This window comes from Pseudorasbora parva, chromosome 11 (assembly GCF_024679245.1).
Source record: "Pseudorasbora parva isolate DD20220531a chromosome 11, ASM2467924v1, whole genome shotgun sequence".
NCBI lineage: Eukaryota > Metazoa > Chordata > Actinopteri > Cypriniformes > Gobionidae > Pseudorasbora > Pseudorasbora parva.
Genome location: NC_090182.1, coordinates 10,631,470 through 10,643,650, shown reverse-complemented (window position 1 = coordinate 10,643,650; position 12,181 = coordinate 10,631,470). Strand labels below are relative to the sequence as shown.

The window sequence follows — 12,181 nt, the reverse complement described above, 5'->3', positions numbered from 1 at the left end:
GCCCTGCATCAAGGCATGGACTCCACTAGACCGCTAAATGTTTGCTGTGGTATCTGGCATCAATATGTTAGCAGCAGATCCTGTAAGTCCTGTAAGTTCGAGGTGGGGCTTCCATGGATCAGACTGGTCTGTTCAGCACATCCCACAGATGCTCGATTGGATTGAGATCTGGAGAATTTGGAGGCCAGGTCAACGCCTCCAACTTGTGCTCCTCAAACCATTCCTGAACCATTTTTACTTTGTGGCAGGGCACATTATCCTGCTGAAAGAGGCCACAACCGTTTCAATGCAAGGGTGTACAGGGTCTGCAACAATGCAGGTGATACAAAGTAACATCGGCATGGATGGCATGACCCAAGGTTTCCCAGCAGAACATTGCCCAAACCATCGCACAGCCGCCGCCTGCTTGCATCCTTCCCATAGTGCATCCTGGTGCCATATGTTCTCCAGGTAAGTGACACAGTCACTCGTCTATTTGATCGGACCACACAGGCCAGCTTTCGCTCCCCACGTGCATCAATGAGCCTTGGCCACCCATGACCCTGTCGCTGGTTCACCACTGTTCCTTCCTTGGACCACTTTTGATAGATACTGATCACTGCAGACCGGAAACACACCACAAGAGCTGCAGTTTTAGAGATGTTCTGACCCAGTTGTCTAACCATCACATTTGCATATTTGGCCATTGTCAAACTCGATCAAATCCTTACTCCTACCTATTTTTACTGCTTCTAATACATCACCTTTGAGGAAAGAAATGTTTACTTGCTGCCTAATATATCCCACCCACTAACAGTGCCGTGATGAAGAGATAATCAGTTATTCACTTCACCTGTCATAATGTTATGCCTGCCGGTGCATATACTGTGTATAGTATATATCATCAACAAATCCAATTGGCGATTGTTCCACAGTTAGCCATAATTTAACCATTTTCTTAATTTTTACATTCTTAGCAAATCTGAATAAATGCATTTGTAAATAAAAAATAAATAAATAAAATAGGTTTATATATAAATAATGATGATCTATGGCTATGCTGTAATTTGAGTGCAGAAAACATACCTCGAAAATGTATTATAAATGGACTATTTTTTCCATCTTATTTGTGGATTATATACAGTTATGTGAAAAAAATAAAAAATAAAAGTACACCCTCTTTAAAATGCCTTGGATTAACTGATCATCAGTGAGTGTTGTGTTGGCAGTTTGCTGGTCCGGAGCATTCAGGTGTGTGTTAACACAAAGCTAAGGAGGAAGGACATCAGCAATGATCTCAGAGAAGCAATTGTTGCTGCTATCAATCTGAGAAGGGTTATACGGCCATTTCCAATACAATATGAAGTCCAACATTCTGCAGTGAGGAAGATTATTAACAAGTGGAAAACATTCAAGACAGTTGCCAGTCATCCCAAGAGCAAACGTCAACCAAATTCACCCCAAGGTCAGATCGTGCAATGCTTAGAGAAATCCCAAAACATCCAAGAGCTACACCTCAGACTCTACAGGCCTCAGTTAACATGATAAATATTAAAGTTCATGACAGTATTAGAAAAAGACTGAACAAGTATGGCTTGTTTGGAAGGAGAAAGCTTCGCTACAAAGAACATGGCAGCATGGCTTTGCAAAGTTGCATCTGAACAAACCACAAGACTTCTGGACAAAGGTCTTTTGGACAGAAGAGACCAAAGTGGAGATACTCTGCCAAAAAATCACAGCGCCACATGAGGGGTGATGATTTGGGCATGTTTTGCAGCCACAGGACCTGGGCACCTTGGCTCCTCTGTGTACCAAAGTATAATAATTTGTTTATATCGCGCTTTTCTGGGTACACAAAGTGCTTTACATACAAGGGGGGTAAAGTATTCAAATGTGAGGCGATCGGTCCGACATCTTAAGTTTGGCTGAAATTGGGTAATGCAACAGGACAATGATCCCAAGCACACCAGTAAATCTACTAAAGAATGGCTGAAAAAGAAGAAAGTCAAGGTGTTACAATGGCCCAGTGATAGTCCAGACCTCAACCTGATTGAAATGCTGTGGCGGAACCTTGGGTAATGCAAAAGGACAATGATTCCACCCTTCATTCACATCTACAACCTCTATTCAAATCTAAAATGTGTACGAGTAGAGGAGACAAGTAGAGCACACCATTTGAGTTAGGATGCTCCCTTAAAAGGTGGCTTTCTATGTAGATAATAGACAGCTTATAGGTTTTGGGACAGAGCCCAAATCTCTGAGTATATTCAATGTAAGTGCGGGTTTCAAGTGCTGAAGATGCTTGGGCTATGATTTATCAGCTTCTCAGCGTAGCGCCAGTTCTTGCTCTGCGTGGAAAGACGCAACGCTGAACCTGTCTGATATACCTGGGCCAGGTAAAACAAAGAGCTCATGCTCATGGTGATAAAACAGACTGCTGATGTGGAGAGGAGACAGATTTGTAAACATTGACTGTGGGAGAGTGAAAGAATGGCAACTTGGCATGTTTAACGGGAACCCTCGGGGCAAAAACTGGTTGGATCAAGGCTGATTAAATGTTTGACGTTGCTTCAATTTCAGCTGTCATGAGCTTGGCAGGGGTATGGCTCAGTCTCGTTTGGGTCCGCAGAGCTGTGATATTGAGTGATTGGTTTGGACCTGGACACCAACATTCATCAGAACATGGGCCAAATCTTATCCCAAATCATCTGAAGTCAAATGAGAGCTTTGTGTGGGGAACAGTCCAAAAATTCAGTTGTTATTCACTGATAATCTTCCCTTCACAGGTCATGCCAAGTTTAATGCCAATCGCCATATTTACCAGTGTCGTGAATTATTGTGTCTGTGCAAGTGTTGTTTGAGCATGAAAAAGGTCTGCAAAGTTACAAAGCACTCCAAATGGACTTATTCTATATATTAGAAAGCACTATTTCTGAGCTCCCTGAAATGTCTCGATAATAGTCTTGAGTTTTCTCAAGCACGTCACACTATTCCTAATTTTAATAATTATAAATGAAATTATTTAAAGCTGCTGTCCGTAACTTTGTGTTCAAGATTTACAAAAATGATGATAATGAGAACGTCCAACATGAATCCATTTTCCAAACCGTGTTTGTGTCTTTCCCTGAATAATTATGGTACCCTGAATAATATTAATTATATTGGGACTATTTCAGGCCAGTCTGGTAGGAACTGCTGCGGAGGAGCACAGTCCCTGCGTGACTCGCCATAGACATAAACAGTAAACAGAGAGAAGTAGCTCCGGCTGCAATGTTCTTCCACAAGACGCATGCAGTTCTGTTTATTAACTGCTAGAGCACAAAAAGTTACGGACTGCAGCTTTAACATAATTAAATGTAGTGTCTTGAAATGAACAGCTGGTAATTTCCGAAACACGCTGGAAGCAGCTGACCAATCACAACACACTGGTCCAGCTAACCAATCAGAGCACATTTCACTTTTCAGAAGGCTTCATAGAGACAGGAACTAAACAAAAGGTAGTTTCCCTTAGAACGATGTAATTCTATGATTAACTACCATAATACAATGCATCGTTGAAGAAATCAACTAGTCGCAACTTTTTCCCGAAACAGTATTGTTGCAAATTTCCGCTAAACCGCATTGGTTAATGATGTCAAAAAGGTGGTAGAGTAACAACTTATTTTAATTAATCCGCTTGAGATTAAATGAATGCTAGATTGTTTGCTATAAATTACAGACATGGCATCTGGGGACTAATTCTTGTTTTTATCAGCTATTTTGCTTTATTTCCAGATTCAATCATAAGCTTGTTCTTACATACTAAAGCATGTACACACATGCACACTCTCCAAAAATGGCGCTTTAAACCTTTTCACAAACTAAAAGACATAAATTACAAAAAATAAAAAAGATGTAGATTGTAAATCAGTTGTAAAACTTATTTTGCACGAGATAAGGATTTATTAGGTCAACATGTCCTGCAAATAAGAAACTATCCTTTCATATAGCCGTCGTTCCAACCACACAACTTTGCGTTCCTGTTTGCGAAGGTTTGTTGGAACTATGATTTCGGCAAACACCATCTCGTTGAAGAATGCTGGTAACGACGGAACTTGCGACCATAGTTGGCTAACAATGCTTTTGGGAAACGCACCCCTCGGCGTTACTGATAGACTGGGAAGAGAGGAGCTGCAACAATGTGAAACATAGGTTTTCAAGCTTGAATGCTCTAAAAACACCATTCATTGAAAAAGGGGATAATAGGTTTCCTTCAAAAGTAAGTGTCCCTGCTTGAAAACTAAAAAACTTTGATATTTGGGTTACCCCAACAAGTTAAATCTGTGAAATGTATTCTAACGATACATTTTAGGTTGCTGCTAATTGTAACAATAATTTGAGTGTAGCTTCAAGAGTAGAGGCGCTAGAGATATCACAGTCTTGAGATTGATTCCCATAAGCATTAACTGATAAAATGTTACCTTAAATGCAATGTAAATCGCTTTGGATAAAAGTTTGCCAAATGCATAAATGTAACTTGCTCCTGGAGAGCCATTGCCCTGCAGAGTTTACCTCCAATCTGCCTCAAAACACCTGCCTGGAAGTTTTCAGTTTGCCTAGTTAGACCTTGATAAGCTGTTTCAGGTGTGTTTCGCTGGGGTTGGAGCTAAACTCTGCAGGACAGTGGCCCTCCAGGAGCAGGATTGGACATCCCTGATGTAAAGATACAGCAGAAGGTAAGATTTTTGGTTAATAATTGCATTGCAAAACTGCAGTTATAAACCGCTTGTGGGATTTACCTTTGAAACCGTAGTCTAAAGCCTGGTGCACACTGTGTGATTTTGTCCACGATTTGGCCGTCTGAGACAAATTTAGCAAATCCTAAAAGATTCCTCTGATCCTAGGCTAAAGTCTGACGTCTTTGGTCGTTAGTTTGACATGTTCACCGGCAGCCGATTAATGAGCGCTACGATCAAATTTTTCCTCAGACGAAATGCTGGCAGTGTCAGAAGATTTGGCACACAATCCTGCAGTGTGACTTCTCCTACGACGAGAGTCAAATATCTCCGTTTTTCAAGACAAATTATAACCAAAACGAGAGCTAGAGATTTCTTTGTAGCCAGCATTTCAGTCGCGTGTAATGCAGCTCACTGTCACCAACCGCGTCATTCATTGATGATATAAAACTCCGGACGAGTTTTCTTGTGCGTGTCCGTTTTTAGCGTGCTTTCACTATCGTACAGTCTGACATTAATGCCAACTGAGATCTTACAGTGTGACATGGCGATCATGTTCGTACAGTCTGACAAGGGACATTCGCAAAGGATGTTGAAAATCGCACAGTGTGCAATACCCATAAGTTGTTTTGTCTTGAGTTTTGTTCTATTTTTTTGAGGAATGAGGGGATGCCACAAAACCTGTCCATGTTGGTATTTGTCTAATTTAATGATTCAGCTTCAAGTGGCAGAGGAATTTGCACTAAAATACATAGAATTTAATGCAACTGGACCTTTGTAACAAACAAACGTAATAAACAAAAGCATGCTTTACTTCCTTTTATATATTAATTATGGTCAACGGGGAATTAAGCATTGTTTTCATCTGCTAGAAAACCTACTACTTACTTTTTTTTTGTGACTCTTTGGACTTCTTGATTGCAGCATCTTTTTGTTTTTTGGGAACAAATGTTTTACAGCTCATTCTTCTTTGCTGACCAGAGAAGTCTAACCCAATTTACCATCTCCGCAACATATGTTCCATCTGTTCCATTGGTTCGTTAGAAGCAAACCAAGCTCTTAACTGTTTCATTAGCATTGCAAGCTTGTGGAACTGTTCACTTTCCCACAGTCTCCGGCTATGCCTGTGCTGGCGTGAACTTTCTGTCAGGTAGCATGGGCCTCTGGAGGAACACATTGCATAATCCTTTCCCCACCGATGGAAAAAAAGAATGCCTGAAGTATGAGATGGAGGGACTAATTATTCTGCAATATCACACTGGAATCTGCACTGAAGCAGGGTCGGTGCAAATGTGGCCTCCATTTCCCAGCAATTGAACAAGGCTGGATTCAGTGCATCACTCAAAGAGTGTAAGCGCTCATTCTAGGACTATTCATATCTTTCTCAGTATTCTAAGATGAAGAAAAAAGTAATTCAATTCAAAATGAATTGTATACACTGCTCAGCTAAAAAAAAGAGTCAATGTTTGATTTGAAATGATTAAGAGTGGATCATTATTGCAGTGATTTTTATTTTTCTAGCATGTTATATCTTTGGTAACAGTTCTTCAAACCCTAACTGATGGAGTTAGTAGCTTTAGTACACTGTAAAAAAATATTTAGAAAAAAAGTTACCTGGTTGCCTTAATTTTGAGTTCATTGAAATTGAAATTTTGAGTTAATACAATGAACATTTTTTGAGATTCGACAACCTTTATTAAAAGATTATTAAAAGATTTTGTAAGCATATTGGGTAATTGTGTGTGTTTTATTTCTGATGACGCAGTGAAACATGCCACATAGTGCTATTTTCATGATTTATCAATTTTTTTAAGTGGTTCATATACAATAATATTTTGAGTTTCTAATTAATTAATACATTTCCTTCATTGTATCAACTCAAATTTTTAATTTCAATAAACTCAAAATTTTAAGGCAACCAGGTTCAAGGTTTAAGGCAAAAGGGTCAACATAACTTGCCATGCTTGGGTAATTTTGTTTAAGTTATATGTTTAATATATGCTTACGTTATATGTTTTCTCTCATTTTTGTTTATCTGTTTGTGTGTTATTGCCAACATGTTTCTAAGAGTTCATTTATATGTTTTTTTTCCTCTTTATTTCTTTCAGACCTGCTCTATGTGCATCGCTGTAAGAGGCCAGGTACATCAAAAACGACATGTTAACACACTGTCTAGATACAGCCCAAAAAAAGCAAAGAAGCATTTCAACTATTTGTGGAGAGCTTTCAGAATGGAAGTGGAACAATACGATAGCCCGAGGGGAAAATAAGTGATCATGCTGGTATGTTTAGATTAGACAGAAAGGAAGCCATCATTGTCATTGTCAGATTTCTGTTTTTTTTAATACTTTGCTGAGCTTTGACATTCTATCCTGTTCTAATCTGTTAGAGCCTAAACCTCTGTCTCCATCTCTCTCAGGCAGTGCATTCTCATGATGATATTTGTAGTGTAATATATATCTGCTTTTAGAGATTTTTTTCTTTTTAAAACTTCCTCTGTTACATCATCACGTCTTAATGGTGGGCGTAGGACGGTTGCAATGGATGTGGATTGCGACGTGTGCCGTGTGATTCATGAAGTGGTAAAGACCGAGCTGCCAGTTTTGAGAGAGGAGGCCAAGCTTTATTAATAAGAGACAAGGCGCGCTTCCCTTAACATGTGCCAGCATGCGAGTGCATTACCTCCTCGGCTGGCTATGGCAGAGATGTGAGTTGCATTCCACTACCCACAAAAACCCTTGTCTCTGAACACAGAGGCATTAGAGAGAAGGGCCAGTTTGGAAAGGATTTCATTTCAGGTTTTAATAGCTTGTCAGTGGTTTCTTAGAAGCTGCTATGTGGTTAGTTTGTGGTTTCTCGGTGGTTACTCTTGTAAAACTATATGAATCATGGGTCTTTGTTAATAACCGAGAGACTATTTCTCAATCTTGATCTACTAACTGCCAATCCAAGAGTACGGCTCAACAATAAGGATGGCTCAAGGCCAGTGTTGAAAGTGTTTTGGGCCATTTAACAAAACTGTCATCACTCTATTGGTTCTTGACTACATCTTAAGTTTGGGGTTTTATTCCTTGTAATCTTAAACGTGTTTTTTTAACATTATAATTGGAATATTGTTGTAGATAATTCTGTAGAATTGAATACGTCATTAAGGTAGCTCTTGTCTAGCTAACATGTTTTGAACGATTTATGATAAGCAGTCTTGAAAGCATCAAACAAAACAACAGTGCTGGGTAGATTACTTCAAATTGTACTTTGTTACTGATTACAAATTACATGATAAAAATTATAGTTAGTAGTGTAATCTAGATTATTCATTTCAGGTAATGTAATCTGATTACTTTTTACCCATTATTGGATAGATAGATAGATAGATAGATAGATAGATAGATAGATAGATAGATAGATAGATAGATAGATAGATAGATAGATAGATAGATAGATAGATAGATAGATAGATAGATAGATAGATAGATAGATAGATAGATAGATAGATAGATAGATAGATAGATAGATAAAAAAAGTTTGGAAATCATTGCATTACATTTTTTAAAAATAAATATTATAATAAAATAATAATCATGTAAACAGCAATGACATTACATATTCAAAGTTTTCCAGGTTTTATTTTTTTTGTCTTTTTTGTCCATATCAATAATTAGTGACAGCAACTGGATATGATAAAGTCATTGTGTTTCACAGCTATATATTAGGTGTGTTTATGAACTATTATAACTATAGTAATCTATAATAATTATTCATCTCATACATCGTGTAATTGAGAGGTGCTGGTTATGGGCATTTAAAAAGTTAAATTTTTGCAATCTGATTAAATAATCCAGATGCTACCCATTCCAGCACTGAAAATCAGTAATGTTTCACTCTGTATTCTGTCATTTGTCCAGCGAAAGTCTATGAATTCATAAGTTACATTATAAGGAGTTACAATTCTAATAAAAATAGCTATTGGTTATTATTGAAAACTGATTAAAACCTAATAAATTCTTTATTTGTTAGTTTATTATGCTTTGTAATAATAATAATATATTATTAGTATGATTATTTATTAAAATGTTTACATTCAATGAAAGTTATAAATATACATATTTGTATAAATATACACCCAAAATATTGCTAAACCAGTGATCATTTTGACAGCACTTACCAAATCTGACAAGCCTTACAAAATGATTTGTAAAAGCTTAAATACATTTAAACGAACTAAACCTACATGTTAAACCTGATTAATATTTGAATTGTGTTATGCAGACCTGTTGTAGCAGTTTCTGAGGGGAAGTACTTTAATATTGTTATGCTAATTGCCTATCTGTGTTCTCCTGATTCATTCACCTTAAAAATGAGCTGTTATGAGAATCCATATATTTACCTATAAAGACCTCTTTAGCCTTTGAAATGTATCCTGCATTACTGCGAACGATTTTGTTTTAGCGTTTTCCAGATACATTAGCCAGCTTTTGAAATGGTGAAACTAAAAAGGGTCATTTGTCACCCCTAAGCATCTCCTGAGTGAAATAAAATGAGCGATATTTGTACAGATTGCAATCCCAGTGGTTTCTGGCATTTCTGCACTTCAAACACGCTCGGCCCAGGGTCGCATGGGGCACCTGTAGCTCTCTGAGAATGATGGGATGAGGTTTGGTGTTTTTTCCTTCCTGACTGAGTTCTGGAGACCCTTATCGAGATTAATTGAACACATTTGCAGCTAAATGGTGTGTGACAGCCCATATGATTTGCAGGCTTTTTGTTCCGATGCGATGTCCTCTATCTATCTTCACAACTGATCCCGACAAACTGAGACTTACCATATGAAGAGTGAAACGAGAAGACCGCAGAACTACGAATCAGACAAAATAATCATTGTAGGCTTGGGAATGAAGTCATAAACTCCTGCCTTTTGTTGAGGAAGAACATTTGAGCTTAATTTACGACAGTACTAAATGCAAAACTCTTGTTGAAGCGTTTAGTGTTTAGCGCACACCGTTCTGGCCTTTAATTTCTCAAGCGCATGAGAGTATCTTACATTAATGCACAAAGATCAAACTGTGTATGTGCGTGCTTTAGGTCACTGATCGCACGCTGCATTCATGTACAGACACACAGTACATTTGCGTTGTTTCCACACACACGTGTGAAGGATAATGTTGGATTTGTCACTGTGTCACTGTGTTTAGTAATCGTAGGTTTATGCAGTCAAAGTGGTTGATTTAGGAGTTTTTGGGCGTCTCTCTGTGGTCCTGTTCAGTATTGCAGCTTGACTCCTCTAAAATTAAAACAATATTCTTGTTGTTGCTTTTTATACACATACTATACATTTTGAATTCTGTAATGTTTTTTTTTCTTTAATGTTTTTTCTTTTTCATGGATGCTTATGTATGTATACATTTAATTTATAATGTAATTATATTCACTCTTTATATTTGGTTATTTTGTGTCCTTTTGGAGACTCCAATGATCCATGAAGCTTGCAGTTTTCTGATTGCTGGATATAGCAAATGATGACAGAATGTGTTTAATGAGATAAATGGCGTTAGGATAAGGCGTTACGATTGTATATTACGATTGAGTGTGATTAAGCGCAATAAAAAAATTGCATAGATTGACAGCCCTATTACATATATGATTACACACACACACACACACACACACACACACACACACACACACACACACACACACACACACACACACACACACACACACACACACACACACACACACACACACACACACACACACACACACACACACACTACTATATATGTGTGAAAGAGACTGAATTCTCTTTAGGTAGTTGTGTTGACTTCTCTGTGGTGAAGCCAAAGACAAATGTTCACCTGTTACCTGACTAACTAACTAACTAAGGCCCTGTTTACACCTGGTTTTAATGTGCATTTTAGTCAATTGGATCACAAGTGGACGACACTAAATACAGGTGTAAACGGGGTCTAAAATGTTTAGAGCTTGTCCACTTTCAGCCACTTCCAGAGATAGTCTAAACCACATTCGACTGGGTTTCTTTCGTAGTGTAAACGCTCATGTGTCAAACGTGTTCCACCGCAAAAAAACACGCCGTCTCTGACCTAACACGTAAACATTATGGAAAGCGCGCTAGGCAGACGGGATTTAAACTTTGTCTGAAGACCTAAGTTTGGTTTGGGATGAAAAACATACCAAGCACAATTTTCTTTCGCCATTCCTGATTTCTAACACACACTGAAATCTCCTGCTTTTTTCCACCACCTCCTTTTGCATTCATATAGAAATTGCATGATTTTTTTTTGTCTGATCAAAAGATTTGTAGGAGCGCATAAATTAGACCCTCTCCTCGAAGAAATCAGGACAGAAGTGGTTGAAAGTGGACAAAAGCGATGGATTAAAACACGAGTGCAAATGGGAATGTCTCCCTCATCTGCTTGTGATCCGATCAACCAAAACACATCTCAGTAAACATGGCCTAACTAACTCATTAAACCTCAAGTCTTTTCATCTTTGTCTTTTTTCTCTGATTTTTGAATATTTTTATAGTAGCTTCACATTAAAATGTATGATTAACCTTGTAGCTGGTTGCATTGGTTCATAGATTAACTCTTTAACAAAGAATATGGGGGAAAAAAACGTCCATAAATAAGATCACTAAAAAAAGTTTTATGTTTTTGGTCAAGAACTGCCCATTTAGGCTCCGTTTCTACTGCAGGAACTTTCCCAAGGAACTAGGTACTTTGGGGTGGTACTCGGTGTGTTTCGTCCACAGGAACCGGGGTCTAAATAAAGTTCCGGGTAAAGATTTCCCTCTTAAAACAGTCCTGCTTGTGATTGGTTGAGCTCACGCAACATTTTATTTCAACCTAAAAGTCAGTTGTTGTGCGTGCAGTTAGTCTTTTCTATTCAAATCAACAATGGAGTTTAAAATATACGACCAATGGACCGAGAACTGAGGTTCAAGCTGTATTAAGTTTATTTGCGGCTGACGAAATCCAGTGGGAACCTGAAAGACTCACGCGCAGTACTAACCCATTGGACTAATCTTAACGGTGCTTTAGATCGCGATGGAAACGCAGACAGCAGCGGGTCACAAGAAGAAGACAAGAAGACAAGAAGACGTCAACTGATTGACATGAAAAGCACCCAACCACTGTTTTCATTTTACATACCAATTAGCAAATATATACAGAAATTATAAATGAAAATGTATGTATGACTTTGTACCCTTTTCTGTTCCACAAAAGAGAGCAGCTCATGCAGGGTTTGAGTGCGTAAACTATTCCCTAAAAAATGTGAATCTCTCAGGAAAGGGATCTTTTCATCTGTGTCCTCTTCAGAAAACATCTGCACCCAAAAGCCAGACAGGTATTTTAAGAGTTGATTGGTCATGGATGATTTTCCCTCTCTTTCTTAACTCTTTCTCTCTCTCTCTCTCTCTCTCTCTCTCTCTCTCTCTCTCTCTCTCTCTCTCTCTCTCTCTCTCT

At 38.2% G+C, this 12,181-nt stretch overlaps 1 protein-coding gene across 1 annotated transcript in view; it reads left to right on the top strand.

Annotated features, from left to right (window-relative positions):
• Positions 1 to 1,917: 1,917 nt before the first annotated feature.
• fgf24 (fibroblast growth factor 24) overlaps positions 1,918 to 12,181 on the top strand; it is a 26,822-nt gene continuing 16,558 nt past the window's right edge. Inside the window, 2 exon segments of the mRNA XM_067456346.1 lie at positions 1,918 to 2,054; positions 12,035 to 12,062. Of these exon segments, the coding sequence (XP_067312447.1) occupies positions 1,918 to 2,054; positions 12,035 to 12,062 (165 nt within the window).